General features: G+C 56.4%; 1 protein-coding gene across 1 annotated transcript in view; it reads left to right on the forward strand.

Moving 5' to 3' along the window:
- Positions 1-18,468, forward strand: part of LOC119096205 (titin-like) — an 82,552-nt gene that overhangs the window by 46,701 nt on the left and 17,383 nt on the right. The window contains 26 exon segments of the mRNA XM_037219005.1: positions 2,878-3,016; positions 3,515-3,634; positions 4,483-4,619; positions 5,066-5,202; positions 5,433-5,691; positions 6,131-6,379; positions 6,668-6,811; positions 7,573-7,824; positions 8,135-8,278; positions 8,869-9,126; positions 9,453-9,596; positions 9,894-10,112; positions 10,950-11,126; positions 11,572-11,844; positions 12,392-12,535; positions 12,729-12,760; positions 12,762-12,875; positions 13,204-13,324; positions 13,646-13,833; positions 14,271-14,744; positions 15,153-15,371; positions 15,812-16,006; positions 16,326-16,506; positions 17,099-17,217; positions 17,790-17,965; positions 18,233-18,344. Of these exon segments, the coding sequence (XP_037074900.1) occupies positions 2,878-3,016; positions 3,515-3,634; positions 4,483-4,619; positions 5,066-5,202; positions 5,433-5,691; positions 6,131-6,379; positions 6,668-6,811; positions 7,573-7,824; positions 8,135-8,278; positions 8,869-9,126; positions 9,453-9,596; positions 9,894-10,112; positions 10,950-11,126; positions 11,572-11,844; positions 12,392-12,535; positions 12,729-12,760; positions 12,762-12,875; positions 13,204-13,324; positions 13,646-13,833; positions 14,271-14,744; positions 15,153-15,371; positions 15,812-16,006; positions 16,326-16,506; positions 17,099-17,217; positions 17,790-17,965; positions 18,233-18,344 (4,727 nt within the window).

An 18,468-nucleotide genomic window follows, 5' to 3' on the forward strand; every position in this document is an offset into this window, starting at 1 on the left:
GAGCGACTGAAAATTATACGAAATGGGCCAGGCATGCCGGAAGGGGATGGAAATAGCCTCAGGCAGATCGAAAACACGATCGAACTGAGCTATCAAGGAGAGCGCCAACTTACACTGCACATCAGACAAACCAGAACAACTTGTTGCTTATCACACGGAGACGTACTGCCCGTCAGTGGAGTGCTGCCTCTGGCGCGTCTGAGCTGCAGCGCGGCCGCCCCTGCCCGGTCGGACCCGGTCGTGCCCCGCTCGCGTCCCCCCAGCCTGGCGCGGCCGCGGCCGGGCCGGCACTGACGTCGTCCGCCGTCGCCGGCTAGGCGGCGCGCGCGTGGTCGGCGCACGCATACCGTCGCACGCCTGTCCACCTGCGCGTGTCAGCTTCGGTCGGACTGATCGGTGTTCGGCTCCGATTTGATGAGCTGATCGCTTGAGGCCTGGCTCTGGTGATCTGGAACTGCTCGAGCCTCTGGCTCTGGTGATCTGGGAGCTGCTCGAGGCCTGGCTCCGGTGATCTGGAACTGCTCGAGGCTCTGGCTCTGGTGATCTGGGAGTTGCTCGACGCTCTGGCTCTGGTGATCTGGGAGCTGCTCGAGGCCTGGCTCTGGTGATCTGGGAGCTGCTCGAGCCCTGGCTCTGGTGATCTGGGAGCTGCTCGAGGCCTGGCTCTGGTGATCTGGGAGCTGCTCGAGGCCTGGCTCTGGTGATCTGGGAGCTGCTCGAGGCCTGGCTCTGGTGATCTGGGAGCTGCTCGAGCCCTGGCTCTGGTGATCTGGGAGCTGTTCGAGGCCTGGCTCTGGTGATCTGGGAGCTGCTCGAGGCCTGGCTCTGGTGACCTGGGAGCTGCTCGAGCCCTGGCTCTGGTGATCTGGGAGCTGCTCGAGGCCTGGCCCTGGTGATCTGGGAGCTGCCTGGCCGGTCCGCCCCATGCCGGTGCTCGGACGCGCTAGGCTCGTGTCGCTCTGGGCTCAGGCTTCCGGGCTGCGGTCTGTTCGGCTGGCCTAGGGCTCCAGCCGTTCGCTTTCGCAGTCAGCTCGGTGTGATGCCGGGGTCGGTTAACACAGTTCCCCTCGTCATTACCGGCTCCTGGCGTTGGTTCGGCTCTGCCAGGCCTCGTAAAGCCTTCTCCCTCCATAAAAAACTTCTTCGTGGCTCTGTTGATGCGGGGATGTCGAAACTCGTAAAGCGGCGGGTGTCGAGACTCGTAAAACGGCGGGTGTCGAAACTCGTAAAGTCTTCCCCTCTCCAGCCGGGCCTGGGTTTCGCTCATGCGGCTGGTGCAGGGTCTCGTAAAGCCGCCTCCTGCCATCGCTGGGGCTAGGTCTCGCTCGTGCAGCTAGCGCCGGATCCCGCGGCGCCGGCTCCGCCAGAGCCAGGGCTGTAGTTTGTTGATGCGGCGGTCGTGCAGCTCCGGCCCTGGGCGGGAATGGGCCCTGTTGATGGAGCCGGCGCCGGGCACCGCCCTGCTCCCGTTGCCCTCGGCCCGGCCGGCGCCGCCGCCCCCGCCGCCGCTGCCGCCTCATGACCAGCTATTCCCAAACAAAACAAAGGTGAGCTCAGCCGGCCGTCTTCCAGCGAGCCGTCTGAACCGCGGCCAAGCATCTTTCTGGATGGTCCGCTCCGCTGCACTCGCTATAGCGGCTCAAATCTGTCCCACACGTGTCGAACTATGTGTGCGGATGGTCTATCAAAGGTGCGCCGGGTCTTTATGCACGTCAGGCTGTATTATGCCGGCGCGCTGCTGCAGGAGGTTCGCCGCGCATCGTGCACAGTGCCCTGGCCTGCTGCCCGGCCGCTGCCACTAATGACGTGACAGGCCGCGCTCGCGTCCGTTGTGTAAGTAAACCCGCGGACTGAGAGCGCCTGTGTTCTCGTCGTGTCTGGGCTATTTGGGCCGCCCGGACAGGAGAGGCGTTCGATGGGGCGCCAGGCTGTTTATCCTGACCCGCCCGTGGGCAGGCATTGGCAGCACAACCTGCGGCCCCACGTACGTGGCAGACGCCTACTCACTTGTAAGCCAGCCGGTTCATTGCATCGATCAGTTACTCAGCCAGGAACTCACATACTCAATCAGTTAGTCAGTCGCTAACTCACTCACCCACTGAGTTATTCGGCCAGTAAGCCGGCCAGCCGACCACTCGGCCACGAGCCAGACCGTCTGTCGCCGCTCCAGCTATCCTGACATCTCCCCACTCGTCGAAGCCGCCGGCGGCGGTCTTGCGTGGCATTCCGCAGGTTCCGGCGCCACGTCAGCCGGTACCAGACCCCCACCCGCCTGCCAGCCGGCATTCCCGGCCGGCCGGCGTGCCCCATGCGGATGCGAAAGCCTGCTCCGCACCGGGCCGGGACGCGGCGGCGCCGGCCGAGCCGAATCGGGACCCTGTTTACCTCCCTCTCATGCAGTGGCATGATGCGGGGCGGGTTGACGCTGGCTGGGGTCCAGGCTATGAAGTCGGCGTCCGGGCGGGACTCAGCCTCGCCCTGGGACGTCTCGAGAACATGTTGGGCGCGGCGCGTAATGGTGGTGGTCGTTGGCTGGGTGATGCATTGGGGTCATCGTCGTAGGTAGCGCCTCATTACCGGCGTCGTTAGTCGGCCCGGCGTCCCACCTGCCTGTCTTTTCGACAGACCACTTGTCACTGTGTGTAACGGTCCGCGTTACAAGTGGCGCCCACACAATGACCAGGTATGTGTCCGTCCCCCTAGGTACCGCTGAGACCTTGTGTAAGGTGGCGATGTCGACTCAGCCAATTTCTCCAGTACGCCAACTCTTCTAACCTTAGCCCTGCCAGGAGACGGCGTCTTCAAGCCGGCGCCGGCCACGACAACCAGGCCGTTTCCCACCTCACCTCACTGATCGGTGGCGCTCTGTGCCGGCAGGTCAGCAAGGTCTCTACCTGGACACGCTGGATGCTGCGCGTCTGGAGAAGATCCGCACGCTGGAGACCAGCGCGCCGGCGCGCAAGGAGGAGCCCCAGCCTGTCGGCCAGAAGCCCGTCTTCGTCACCCCGCTCAACAAGTGAGTGGTTGTGGCATGACCTTTGGGGAGGGGGGTGCGAGAAGGGGCACCGATGATAAACACTGCCGGCCTCGAAACTTGCATGCTACGACACTTGGTTAGGTTATATATATATATATATATATATATATATATATATATATTTATATATATATATATATATATATATTTATATATATATATAAATATATGCTGTATATGTGTACTGTGTATGCGGGCGACCATGTGGCATCGGTAGGCTGTGTACGCGGGCGACCATGTGGTATCGGTAGGCTGTGCGTGCGAGCGACCATGTGGCATCGGTAGGCTGTGCATACGAACGACCATGTGGCATCGGTGGGCTGTGTACGCGGGCGACCATGTGGCATCGGTAGGCTGTGCGTGCGAGCGATCATGTGGCACCGGTAGGCTGTGCATACGAACGACCATGTGGCATCGGTAGGCTGTGCATGCGAGCGTTCCTCGCCGTGGCGTTCACCGGCGTCCGTTTCCCCGCAGCCTGGAGAACCTGCGGGAGGGTGAGCACGCCCACCTGGAATGCCGCCTCGAGCCGGTCAACGACGCCAAGCTCAAGGTCGAGTGGTTCCACAACGGCCGCGAGATCAAGACCGGACACAGGTGGGCGTCGCCGGCGGCCGGGGGGGGGGGGGGGGGGGGCAGGGGCGGCGCTGTCAGGTCATGTCTGAAGGGCGATGGGGATCAGGTCAAATATTGCTGCCAGGACAAGATTGAGTTTTAAAGGCAAATGTGCACTAGGTTCGTTTTCCGTGATCACGTATGCGTGATCAGTTCTCGGGGTTTGTGTTTTGCTTCACTGAAAAGCGTTCGACATGCTCCTCTTCTTGCATCACTGAAAGTACGTGAGAAACTGAGAAATGCGCTGTCCATCCCGGAAGCACTAGAATATGGTACGTGGAAACAAAATAACGTTCTGAACATTCCATGGTTTGTCCGTGATACGAAACCATTACAATGGATCGGTCAGCCATCTTGCATTATTCGATAAATTGAGAGCCTAGAATGCTTAAGTGGCAGCAGCTATACATAACCTCCAGTAGCGAAAATGCCGTGCCAGAAGTGACGTTTTTGAACAGCGCTTCCAAGCGTCCAGGCCAATGGCAGTTGGTCTCGTTCTCCTAGTTGACGGTGTTACAGGAAAAGGGCGTGTAGTGCAAATTATGCTGTTTGGAGACAATGGGCAAAACGTAATGCAGACAAATACTAATGTACAAAAGGAATAATCTTAAAAAGCGGCCCACCGTCGTCATAGGATCACGCCGTTCTGGACGATACGTAAAAATATGACAAACTTTTCGTGGAAGGCGAAAAAAGACATAAACTCCAAGCATCACTATGCAACTGCTAATCGTAAACAATGATAGCGCCGATGACATAAGCATCCGGCGTTGTCGGCAGCGGTGCTGGAATAACACTAACAGATGACCCATGCTCCTCCCTCGTCCCAGATTCCGGACCACGCACGACTTCGGCTACGTGGCGCTGGACATTCTGTACGGCTACCCCGAGGACACCGGCACCTACATGTGCAAGGCCACCAACGAGCTGGGCGAGGCGGTCAACACGTGCACCATCAAGGTCGGAGGTAAGCTCCGACGTCCTAAACCGGTGTTGGATGGTGCTGCGTACCGCTGGCATTGTGAGGCATACACTGTCCTCTGTTGCTCTGCCTGTTGTGTGGCGGGCCCAGTTTGAAAGGCACCGGTGCATTGCCGCTTGCGTGTAGTGTTTGTGGAGCATTTTGAGCGGAGATGAATGAATATGCTGTCTCATCAATGCTACAGTATTATCATGCGATCGTATTTTACGGACTTTTTCAATTGCAGTTTGATAGGTTTGCAAGCACAGGTAGATATTTCTGACACCTTAACATGAAGCTCTAGCAGGCAAGACACGTGAAACCGTACGATCTGTCATGGGTGACTCACCGGTGAAATTGTACGCTCTACCACGCTCTGCCTGTTTGCATTGCGGGTGGCTCTTGCCTCCGAACAGCCAGTCCGTGACTGAACGTGCCCCCGTGTTCCCCAGAGCGCCGCTCCATCTACCTGGACACGCAGCACCCGGAGGGCCTGCAGAAGATCCGTGACCTGGAGAGCCGGCAGCCGGAGCGGCCTGTCGAGGTGGAGGCGCCGCAGGAGAAGCCACGCTTCGTGCAGGAGCTGCGGGTACGTTCGTCAGGGCGGCGACAGGCACGGGCGCGACTCTGGCGGGTCATCAGAGCTCACTTTCGATATATATATATGTCTATATAGCGCTCTAGCTGCTCGTCTAGATACCTGTGTAGGATATTTTTGTAGCAAATATGTAGGATGGACTGAGTATGTTAGATTCGCGTTGATATCAACGACCTCTGCGGGTGTTATGGTAGCTTCCAAGATTTCTGTGCATGCCTCAGGGGCCGACCCAGCTGGCCGAGAGGGGCGCGGCTCACATCGAGGGCCGCATCGAGCCCATCCACGACGCCAACCTGCGCGTCGAGTTCTACCACAATGGCAAGCCGCTGCAGTCGGCCTCCCGCTTCCACACTACCTTCGACTTCGGCTACGTGTCGCTGGACATCAAGGACCTGGTGCCGGAGGACACGGGACACTACACCTGCAAGGCCATCAACAAGATGGGAGAGGCCACCTCCAGTCTGGACATTCAGGTTCTCGGTAAGAGCTTGCGGCACAGCTGCCCTGCTGTGCGCCTGGTTTTGTTTAATGCGGTGGAAAGCATACAGACCTTGATGGATCTTCATCATCCACAAAGGGTTGATGGTTAGAAACGCTCGGTTACGCGATAAACCTAGTCATTGAAGCGTAATTGCAGGCTTGTCACAAATGGTGTTACAAACACGCACGATACAAATAATGAACGGACTGGGCGTTTTACGACGTTGCATTCGAAGCTCCTTGCAGAATGGCCACCAGCCGTTATCATCATCACGTGCATTGCCATCATCAAGCTCTGACGACAAGAACTGAGTTTTCCCGAGGTGCCCCGTTAAGTTTAGCCGAGGCTATGGGCACTGCATACAAGAACATGAGGCTAAGCGCCTTGTCACTTGTTTGAGAACACGGACGTAATACCACCTGTCGCTGCCCTCTGCAGGCAAGGACAACATCATCCTGGCGTCTCAGCGTCCGGAGGGTCTGGAGAAGATCCGCCAGCTGGAGCAGAAGGCGCCCGTCACGCGGCCCGAGGAGGCCGTCACCTACCAGAAGCCCATGTTCACGCAGCCGCTGCAGAGCGTCGACAAGAACGAGGGTCAGGCTGTCCACCTGGAGGCGCGCCTCATCCCCGTCGGAGACCCCAAGCTCAAGGTGGACTGGTTCAGGAACGAGCTGCCGCTCCAGTACGGTGAGTGAGGGCAGGCTCTTCCTTTGCAGGAAACGTCCAAGGGGTTAATGACCTTTCGAGATGCTTCGAGGCTTCTCAGAAGATATTATTATTATTCTGATTTTATTTGCTGATTTATTATATATTTATTTTATTTTCTGATTATGTGTGAATGTAAACTGAAAAGTTGTGCACGTCAAACCCTCCAAAGCCGGGTTCCCGCGAATCTGTGACACCTCGTTACAGCTAGTTCATTAGATTTTGATTATTTGGGCTGTGGATCGCGCTGAGCCCGGCTACCGTTCGCAGGCTCTCGCTTCAAGCCGACGCACGACTTCGGTTACGTGGCGCTGGACATTGCCGGCCTGCGGCCCGAGGACGAAGGCGTCTACTCGTGCCGCGCCACCAACGACCTGGGCGAGGCCGTCACCACCGCCTCCGTCCGCATCAAATGTCAGTCCCCCGCACGAGCCCCGTGGGACTGCGGACTGCTGAAGGCGCCCCGTGGGACGACTTCATTATTGGCAAAGTGCACCTACGATAGGGTTTAGAGTCCGATTCACAGCACTTAAATGGATTAAAGTCTTTTACATCCTTCAACGCAATAAAGAAGGAATTTGAACCAAAAAACAAGCTGCGAATCTATCAATTACTTATGCAACTAACTATTTTAAATTAATTATTTACCTTAGTACTCAGGTTTACATTGCATGGACAGACACCTGATGCACCATGTATGTCGTATGCACCCGATGCACCATGTATGTATGTAAACATGTATGTCGGTTCGGCGTCACACTGAGCCCATCCTTCTTTTGATCATGTTGTACTATATAGAGATTTCGATAAAAATATTCGAATATATTTGAATTTGGAATCCGAATCCGAATTAACCTGCCGTATGACTACCGTCCCAAAATTCTGGGAATCTTTAGCTTTAACTTACGCGGACAGCTCGTGTGACAAGCAAGTCAATGAATTGGACCTTTTCAGACCCAAGAAGCACATTAGCCGTTCTCCCGCACATACAGGAGGATTAATGATGGATGAGATAATGAATGATACGAGAACGCTACGTTCGCTGCCTGGTGTTGTCTGGTGCAACCGTGTCTGATGGTGGCAGACATGCCTTCGTCGGCATACCAGAGCTTCTGATGGTCAATGAGATGTCAGTTGCATAATCCCGCCTTCTGACTGGGGTCCCGTGTCCACAGCCGAGGCCAGCATCATCCTGGACACGCAGCACCCGGCCTCGATGCCGGCGCTCCAGGCCCTGGAGCAGAAGGCGCCCGAAGAGCGTCCCGAGACCGTGCAGCACTTCGAGAAGCCTGTGTTCACCATGCCGCTGACGGGGCCTGCCGACATCATCGAGGCCCAGAACGCCCACTTCGAGGCCCGCTGCCTGCCCGTCGGAGACCCCAACCTCAAGTTCGAGTGGTTCTGCAACGGCAAGGAGCTCAAGCTAGGTACGGTCGTCATTCAAAGCTGCTCCAAATCCGACAAGGTGGTGTGGCTCGGTCACTCCTGTCGTCTGTAGTTCTGAAAACGGCAAAAACGCCGCATCTCGAGATAATGTGTTCCGAATGCTGGGAGTTACGCCGACGAGGATGATTTTCCAAACGCGTTGGTGAATTTTACAGTTCCATCCCTCCCAAATATCTGACATCCGACCGCTCCGCCCCAGAATGAAATAAAGTGACTCGTGCCCCAGGGGCCCGCTTACCCGGCAGACGCGTACTCGACCTTACATACAGTTCTGCGTACTCCGTCCGGCAGGGTCCCGCATCAAGGAGACGCACGACTTCGGCTTCATCACGCTGGACATCATGTCGGTGGTGCCGGAGGACGCCGGCGTGTACATGTGCCGTGCCGTCAACAAGGCCGGCGAGGCGGTCACCTCCACCTCCATCCACGTGCACGGTGAGGGGTCGGCGCCGGTGCACTGCGCGTGACGGTAGCGTGGCGGTTAGGGTGCGCGTCTGGGAAGCCAGAGGTACGGGGTTCGATCCGCTGCGATGCCCGCCCTTCCTGCCAGGGTGAGAGGCAGACCACGCCACAGAGCTTCAGCAGCTGAGTGCGTCGGAAACATTCAATGACGACGGCGCGGTGGTGGCCCAATTATGGTCCTCTGGACAGCACTGGCCGCCCCTGGCAAAGTCGATCTGAGCTGCGTTAGGTGTTCGGTCCCGTACCGCAGTTAACATGAACGGGATAAAAGCATCGTTATGTGAGCTTCTCTTTAAAATACCTTGGAACAGCTGTATTATGTAAGGTCAAAATTAGAACACAAGCATCCAACAAAGCTGAACAAATGTGCTCTTCTAAACCGGCCCGGAACACGGAGACCGTCACAGCTTTTATTCTGCGCTCCCTGTGCTCCCTGTAAGCGAATCCCGAATTATGAGTCGACCGGTCTGTCGACCGCCCCCGACCGACAGTTGACCGTTCTGTGGGGTCAACTGTGGGTTTATCTTCTGTCGGCTGACTCCTACTGACTCCCTCCCCTGCAGACCGGAGCAGCATCCTGGGCGACGCCATCCACGCGTCCGCCTGGGACAAGATCCAGCTGAAGGAGGCCGAGATGAACCGGGTGCCGGAGATGTACGCCGAGGAGCGGCCGCAGCAGGCGCCCGTCTTCACCACCCACCTGCAGAGCTACGACCGGCTCACCGAGCAGCAGAGCGTCCACCTGGAGGCCACCGTCGAGCCCAAGACCGACCCCAACCTGCGCGTCGAGTGGAGCAAGAACGGCGTGCCGCTCATGACTGGTGAGGGGTGCCGCTGGAGTCGGGCGGCGGTGCCTCCGGCGTTCGGCACGGGCTGCTCCGCTCCCACTGACTGGACCGAGGCGCCACGGAGCGATCAGCTGCTGGCTGCTCCGGTCGCGTTGGTCGTGATGCATGCAAACATGCGTGACTTTGCCACGATCGACGGTCGTTTTTCGTAGAATTGTCATCTGATAGTCATTCGCGGTTATGAGACGAGCTGAAGATATCGTATCGCTTGTTGATGCCTTCATGAGGTAGCGAACTCGCTTCCACCACCGCTGCCCCCTCATCTTCCGCCTCCGACCGCGACACGCTGTGGTGGACAGGCACGCGCCTGCGCACTGCGTTCGACTTCGGCCTGGTGACACTGGACATCATGAGCCTGCGCGGCGAGGACTCCGGCATCTACACCTGCCGCGCCGTCAACCTGATGGGCGAGGCCGTCTCCACTTGCACGCTCAAGGTCGAAGGTCAGCGGAATAATTTGGTTCGAACTACTTAGCTCGCGAGAGATTAGAGTGAATGGTATGCGTAGTATGTCCATCGATTGACATGAAATAGCCTGTCTGTTTATATGTTAGGGTGCGTGGACGGCGTGTGACGGCGTTCACGTAGACTACAGTGAGGTTTGGGCTGATATGCCTCCTGGGACGCCCGGCCCTCGGCTCGCTACAGCTGCGTTTTGCAGCCATATGGCAATATCGCCAATGCGTATGGCGCACGATCATGCAACAACAGCGCCACCACCGACTGCCACCGGTTTGCAGACAAGCACTGGTTGCTGGGCCAGTCGCAGCGACCGGAGGCGCTGCCAGCCATCGCTGAGCTGGAGCTGGGCAAGGCTCCCACCGACCGGGAGGCGCCGGAGCCCGCCTTTGAGATGCCCGTCATCATCTCGCACCTCAACAACGTGGAGTGCAACGAGAACGACAAGGCCCACTTCGAGTGCAAGGTCGAGCCGGCCAAGGATCCGACGATGAAGATCGGTACGGCTTGCTGGCTAGGATGGCTGCTGTGTGGTGTGTCGCGTAAACACGCTGCCCAGTCATGTACTGATCAATGACGGTCCCTCACATTACGGCCATCCCTGCTGACCATGCCACTTTGAAAGCATCCATTCATAACCTGACAAAACGATCTTGGCAACGACATGGACAGAGAACAACAGGACCCAATTTTATGACATCAAACCAGACATTGCATCATGGACGTCAGTAAACCGCACAGACCTTTTGAAAGAGAATGTATTGACCCGCCTCCGACTTGGCCATACAAAGCTCACTTACAGTTATTTATATTTGCAACAGCCTCGTCCCCTTCGTCATCCATGTGGTCGTCCTCTTACAATTAAACATATTCTTCTTGTATGCAGAGAATACGAATAAGAACGAAATATTCTGCGGGGCTATTCCCGTCACCATAACTTGGAGTTGCCTTTAGATGCTCTGTTGGGTGATAATCATCTACCATCTGCTTGATCTCTTGTTTACTTTTCTAAAGCGCACAAACATGCCTCAAACGATATGAATACTCGTAGATAACTTTTTTAGTTTTTTCTCCAAGGCGCAAAATGGTCTGGGCGGGCCAAAACACCTTAAACCAAATAAAGTCAAAAGTCCAATGTACTGACGCCCACAGCAAACCCAGAGCTATGAGCCCAGCTTAGTCCGAAGTAGGGCTGATGCCGTATGGCACAGCATCAGCACCCTTTGATAGAGCGGTGAATTTCTTTAAGCACTCCCCTGGGAACGCGTACACATAGGTCTCGCATATTGTCAGCGCTGTGTTCGCCACTCGGTCTTCACTCGGATGTCCGCCGGCAGATTGGTTCTGGAACGGTCAACCGATGAAGACCGGCTCCCGGTACACCACCAACTACGACTTCGGCTTCGTCACGCTCGACATCGCCGGCACGCAGGGCGACGACTCGGGTCTGCTTGTCTGCAAGGCCACCAACAAGAAGGGCTCAGCCCAGACGTCCGGCACGCTCAAAGTCAAGAGTGAGTGGGCCGCCGCTCTGACATCTATCTGGCAGCAGGGGAGGGGAGAAAGCGATTCTGAGGGGCAATCGACAGCGATGATTGCGTCACGTGCGAAACTCCAGCTCGAAATCGACTTGTCTATGCATTGGTCTCCTCCTCTTTGCAAAATGTGCATTCGAGAGTGTCTCATGGTATAGTTATAATAGCTGTTTAAGACGTTAGATCCGTGAAATGACAAGTGGCAAATACTACCGGGACCCCAACTGAAGCAGTGCGAGGGGGGTTGCCTTGAAAGGGATATGAACCGCCCGTCGCGCACGATCGGGTCATAGCGTGCCACGACACAGCAGAAATCCGACGGCGCGGTTTTCCCAGACAGCAGCAGGACGTCCTGCGTATAGCTGTTTCCCATGCGTGCCCCTCGTCACTTCCCTGCGGTGATGGCCTGTCTGCCGCCCGGCAGGCAAGGCCGACATCTACCTGGACACGGTGCACCCGATGGGCCCGCGCGGTCTCGAGAAGGTCGAGGAGGTGGACGCCGCCCAGGCCAGCAAGATGGCGCCGGTGGAGGGCGCACCAGAGAAGCCCTTCCCCAAGCCGTGGTTCATCGTGCCGCTCAAGCCCGAGTTTGAGCTGGGAGAGGCGGAGCCGCTGCACCTGCAGTGCAACGTCGAGCCCAAGGAGGACCCCAAGCTCAACGTCGAGTGGTTCTTCAACGGCAAGCCGCTGTCACACGGTGGGTCTCGGCAATAAGGCGATGTTTACAGGGCGCGAATCCCATCTGACTTGAGGCAGATGAGCACGCATCGATAGCAGTCAGCTGCTCTTCGTGCACATTATGGGATGCGATGTTGTTGTTCTGCTGCACTTACTTGAGGTCTTGAGCACTGCTAACTGAACCTTGGCGAATGGGCAGATTGCACAACTCGTAACCTACCTGTGGTGGGTACGTTCGAGTTGCTACGGCATTCGCTATCTACCCTTAGCCGGGATGGCCTGCGGCCAGTGGTAGCGGTCCTTTCATCTTACACGAGGCAGGTGGCGGGGCGGGCCGTGCCGAGCATTGTGACACGTTCAACTTCATCATGAAATGATCCTGTAGAACTGGAATTTTTCGATCCGCTGATGGGATCAGGTCTCGCATAACAAACACTGCTCAATGTGAGCTCTGATCCGAGAAATATATGCCATAAAAATGTTGGAACCAAAGTTATAAAAAAGATACTTAACAACTGAAACTGGCGGCCTTGTACGTGAAGATAACCACGTTCTCTTCCCTGCAGCCACCCGATTCAAGATGTCCAACGACTTCGGGTTTGTGCAGCTGGACCTGACGGACGTGTACCCGCGCGACCAGGGCATCTACACCTGCCGCGCCTTCAACCGGGCCGGCGAGGCCTTCACCACCACCACCGTCACCTGCAAGGGTGGGTTCGTCGCCAGCACGCTTGGATTCATATCGGAGCCGAAGCGACCAGCATTCACAAACAGTTTTGCCGCGCTTGTGACCGGCCGTAATGCTCAGTTTGTGCGTCGCACGCGCGCTGCATTGCTGGCTGCCACCGTCGCGCCCCGACTGCGGTGCGCAACCGTCCTCACGCCTGATCTGTTTAACTTCAGGCAAGACCGGTCTGATCGACTGGACTCAGCACCCCTAAGGGTGAGATGGGTCTGGAGGCCATCCAGGAGATGGAGGAGGCCCGCAAGCGCGGCGAGGGACCGCCGCTGACCGATGAGGAGGGCCACCCGCCCGTCTTCACTTCTCAGGTGAGCCTGGGCACATTCGCCCACTAGGCTCGTATGGAGCCGTAGCGCTGACTGGTCCATCCCAGGCCCACAACTGTTCACCTTCGTTATTTGGATGTTGTCCTCAATAATGGCCCCCGGGCCGTGGGAGTTAGCTTGAAGGTGTGTATATATATATATATATATATATATATATATATATATATATATATATATATGACGACTTATAAGGTCAGCCCTGCCTTATTCAACCTCGATGTTTGTTAAATCCTCTTGAGGTCAACAGCAGTCTCTAAAAAACGCGCTGGTCTGGCATGGCGAGCCGCTCATCCTCGTCTGTCGTCATCAGTTCCAGAACCTGTCCAATCTCAGCGAGGGCGATAACGCCCACTTCGAGGCCACCCTGACGCCGGTGGGCGACCAGACCATGAAGGTCGAGTGGTTCTACAACGGCAAGCCACTGGAAGCCAGTGAGTCCCGCAAACCTTTGCCTTGCTTTAATAGGTCTTGCTAGTTTACGTAAGCAATCGACCACCATGTCGCTGAAGAAACTGTTGTCCACCTCATATCGCCGGTTGTCATTTAATTTGGTTGGCTTGATTTAGCAATCAGTTTTTGCTGTATATTAAACAGCATTGAGCTTTTATGGCACTGATAACGTCATATTTAAGTGAAGCCATCCGCCGAAACGCGTTTTACGCTGAGAATGCACTACGATATGTGCATGCTGCCCGTTCGCTGCGTGTCGTCCCATTCCTCCAGCTGACTTTGGCCATTCACGCCGCCCGCAGGCCACCGCATTCGCACGGTGCACGCGTTCGCCATGGTCGTGCTGGAGATCCTGGGCACCAAGATTCCCGACTCGGGCGTGTACACGTGCCGCGCCACCAACAAGTGGGGCAAGGCCGAGATCAGCGTGACGCTGGAGTGTGTGGACAAGGACAGCGGCCAGAAGCCGCGCTTCATCACGCCCATCAAGGTGCGCACGCTCGCCATCGCATCATCACCTCATCACCGGCACGAAGTCGCGCAGCACCGGACTGGGCTTGGTTGGTGCTGAGCTGACCACCGTGGTGCTGATACTGGTCTCCAGTGCGTTTACGTTGTGTCTTCGAGCTTGGCTCTGATATCGGGGTGGATTGGCTATTTCGACTGGTTCTAGTTGACTTCCATTTCCCGAAATACGTGCTCCGAGACTGTTTTACTCTTCATTAGATGCATCACTGCTGCTGCTTCGATATGACGTAATGGTTCCGAAGCGCAAATTTTCCAGCGTGACCGGTGCCGGCCCGCACCCCTGACGCGGCCAGGCCGTGGTGGTCTCCTTGTGCCCTAAGAGAACCACCCCCCCCCCTCCACCCCCACCCCCTGAATCGCCTCCCATGTGACGCGCGTCTGCTCCGCGCGTGTCGGCAGGACGTGACCGGCCTGAAGGGCGGCGACTCGGCGCACTTCGAGTGCACGCTGGTGCCGGTCGGCGACCCGGCCATGAAGGTCGAGTGGTTCCACAACAAGCAGCCGCTGCGCCACTCCTCCCGCATCAAGTGCGTCTCCGACTTCGGCTACGTCGTCATGGACCTGGCCTACCTGCAGAGCGAGGACTCCGGCGAGTACACGTGCCGCGCCACCAACAAGTACGGCTCCGACAGCACGACGGCCACGCTGAGCTGCGTGGGCCGCGGCGGCGTGCTGCTCGACTCGCTGCAGCCGCAGTCGCTGCAGCGCATCAGCGAGCTGGAGATGGGCCCCGAGAAGCCTGGCGCGCCGGCCGGCCCCGTCCTCGAGGCGCCCAAGTTCACGCAGCACATCACCGATATCAGCGGCATGGTGGAGGGCCACTCGGCCCACTTCGAGGGCCGGCTCACGCCCGTGCACGACCCCGATCTGACGGTGGGTGACGTCACACGGAGAGAACGCTCCGGGAGGTCACGCTAAAATTTAGCATGATATGCCGATGCAACAGAACTGACCATGACTGTCTTTAAATTACACTCGATGGAATTTTTTTGCGTTTTTGCGTTTGCATTTTGTGTTGAATTGTGTTTAAAACGTCGTACTCCCCACATATTTTCACCGATTTTCTAGTGAATCATTTGGAGCAGACGCCATTCGAAAGTGGCCGGCAGCGACCGGCAGGACATGTTTTAGAGTGTTCAAAACCGCGAAGCAGCTGGACTGATTTTGCTCTCGGCCCGGACAACTCGCGCTAGCAGAATGTCAGGCAGTCGGTGTGACCTGGCTCGATGACGCCGTGGCGGAGCCGTCCGCCTCTGCTTGACCCGGTCTTTCCTCGTGCAGGTCGAGTGGTTCAGGAACGGCGTCAAGCTGCCGACCGGTCACCGCTTCCGGACCTTCCACGACTTCGGCATCGTCATCCTGGACATCCTGTACTGCTACGAGGAGGACTCTGGCGTGTACGAGTGCCGGGCCGTGAACAAGGTCGGCTCGGACGTGACCAAGGCCACCCTGCGCTGCGGCTCCAAGGCCAACCTCATTCTCACGCCGCAGATGCCCAAGGTACGGGTCTTGGCTGCGCTGCGACGTGACCGCCCAGTTTGCCTCGCGGCTATGGCAGGTCAGTCTGTCAAAGCCTTGCTGAGCGGGCTGCGGAAGCCCCACATGAGGTCAATCAAGTGCAGTGTCGCGGCGTGCCTAGGCATTTATGTATCATCATTGATAGCTTCATGCGTATGCTGGAGATAATAATTATTTTTACGCGATGATGTGATAGTATAATATTCTTAATTTCTATGTCAACGTGTAATGCATAAGACAAGCCATTTTAACGTATATGAATGTGCTGCATCGTCATGCCTCAGCTCAAAGGTTTAGCTCGCGTTGCTCGCGGGCTTACCACAGTGACTAGCACCAAATGACCCGGCCTGGGTCCGGCTTGTCCACACGCTGCGTGGTGGACTTAGTGACATTGTCACCACCGTCCTCCTCTCCACGTACAGGAGATGAGCGGTGCTCTGGACAAGATCCAGGACCTGGAGGACGCCTCCCGCCGGCTCAAGCAGCCCTTGGACCAGGACAAGCCGAAGGTGGCGCCTCGCTTCGTCGTGCCCTTCAACAACGTGGATGACCTGCGCGAGGGAGAGAACGCCCACTTCGAGGCCAGGCTGACGCCGACAGACGACACCACCCTCAAGGTCAGCTGAGGGCGCTGCCCTCTGTGATTTCCGTGCTCTGTTAGACATCTGCTCTTATCCAATGATGTTTCGTAATGTCAGGGGAAGGCAAGTTTAGTAAGATCGTGTTTTTAAGTATCTCTTGAGGAATATTGACAACAAAACGCAAAGGCCAGTCTGCCGTCAATAATTTCGCGTGGATGTTTGTGATAGGCCTGCTATGTCACGCAGGTTTGAGCCTTACCGTCGGCAAGTAATCGAGTAAGGAAGCATTGGCAGCTTTCTATATGTCCCGCATGAGCATGACCCTGTGATCATCTCACAACATCCTGGGTTGCAGACTGAGTGGTACCACAACGGCAAGCCCCTGAAGGCCTCCAGCCGCTTCCGCACGCTCTGCGACTTCGGCTTCGTCATCCTGGAGATTTCTCCGGTGTACCCGGAGGACAGCGGCGACTACACCTGCCGCGCCTATAATGCCGCCGGCGAGGCTACCAGCTCCGCCAACCTGAAGTGCACTAGTGAGTCCGACAGGCCGGGGTCGCTTCCTTACCCAACGCATTGGGTAGGCGCGCATTCCGTGAACGTAACCAAAATTCAGAGATTGAGGGATAGATCAGAACCGGAAGGATGCCCACCCAAAAACTGTGTTTTTGCAATTCACACAAAGGAAATTGAGAAAAAACGTGCGGCGACGAAAGTTGGGGGACAGAAAATGGTTCTGGCAAAATTGCCGGGGGCATGTTTTATGCAGCCCTCCCCTCCCCCTCTTCTAGAAGTCACACTCCTGGTGTTCCCTGGCAGATCGCGCAAGACAGCAGTCTGATAGCCTGGCAGCCTTTTCCAGTGTTGCGGAGGCTACGCCAGATCGTGTGAATCGCACCATACGGTCTTTATCAAATACGCATTTCCGGACTCGCTAGCTGTACATTGTTGGTGTTCGGGATCAGTTTCTGATTCCATTCACCATCTATCACAGGTCGCTGCAAGAGGGCTTGCAATGCTGCCATAGCACGCCTGTCTAAACTTTTGATAGTTAAGTTAAATTGCTTTTTATCGTATTCGATGCTCCGTGCGTTTGTACCTATAACTCTAGGCCACTGATGCTTGCAGGCAAACGGAACATCGTGCTGGAGTCTCAGCTGCCCAAGGGCATGGAGAAGACCATGGAGAAGATCGCAGAACTGGAGGGCCTCGGTGTCAAGCCCGTGCAGCCCACCGAGCCAGAGGAGGTACTGGCTTACCCACCCCTGACAGAAGAGGCGTGTTCGTGCTGCGCTACCGACGGGACAGTGTCCTGAAGTGACCATGAAATAATTATGTCCGATCTGTTGTATAAGCTTAGCCAGTGTAATCTTGTATTTTATTATATATTTAATTATTATTTATGCATATATATATATATATATATATATATATATGTATAATTGTGTATTTATATTATATATATATAATTCAGTGTAGCCAGCTATAATCTTGGCATCAAATCATCAGCTTTCCGAATATGTCTCTTTGGTCTCGGTTTTTTCGTAGAAATTGTCTCCCTTTGTGTGGTTTTATACTGCAAAGATGGATATCTGGCCAAGCTCTCTGACCGGATTGTCATTCATTGGCAATGTGGCGAGGAACTGCGCCTTCTCACTAAAAACACCAAGCGACCTGCTTCTGGCGACACATTTGCGAGCCATTTTACTCCAAAAACGGGGGAAGAGTTTTGGGGTGACAGTTGGCTGTGGTGTTTTGGACATCTGCACTGCACTCGTGCATGTGACCCGCTCACGCGACACCACCGCCGCCTCCGCAGGGCGCGGCGCCCAAGTTCCTGACGCAGCCGGGCGACCTCAGCCTGGTGGAGAACCAGTCGGCGCACTTCGAGTGCCGCCTGACGCCCACGGCCGACCCGACCATGCGCGTCGAGTGGTACCACAACGGCAAGCCGCTCTCCTCCGGCTCCCGCATCCGCAGCATCAACGACTTCGGGTGAGGCCAACCGAGCCGCCGCTCTGCCTGCGACTCTGCTGGCCTACGGTGGCCTCTCTCAGTCGGTGGAGTCATGTCAGCCTGGCGTCGTTCGGCTGTGAGGACCTGTGGCGTTGCTTGAGTCAGCCGATGGTGGAAAACAACTGATGAGCGTGCTGCGCTCAGAGATGCACCTGAAACGAAGGGGTGTGAACGAGCCGGATGTCTGTATTTTCAGCGTTCGGCCCATGCCAGCGGGACGTGACAAGCGTGTCTGGCGCGTTTCAGGTACGTCATCCTGGAGATCGGCGGCATCTACCAGCGCGATGCCGGCCTCTACACCTGCAAGGCCGTCAACAAGCACGGAGAGGCCACCGTCTCATGCACCCTTACCGTCAAGGTAAGCGATGCGCGTTCCCATCCGCCGCCAAAGCTGGAGCTCCAAGTCCATAATGTGATGGCTGTTATGCCTGCGTGTGCCGCAGCTAGCGAATGCCGTTCCAGATTAATTTGATAGGCCACGT

This window comes from Pollicipes pollicipes, unplaced genomic scaffold (assembly GCF_011947565.3).
Source record: "Pollicipes pollicipes isolate AB1234 unplaced genomic scaffold, Ppol_2.1 Scaffold_4295;HRSCAF=5057_pilon_pilon_pilon, whole genome shotgun sequence".
NCBI lineage: Eukaryota > Metazoa > Arthropoda > Thecostraca > Pollicipedomorpha > Pollicipedidae > Pollicipes > Pollicipes pollicipes.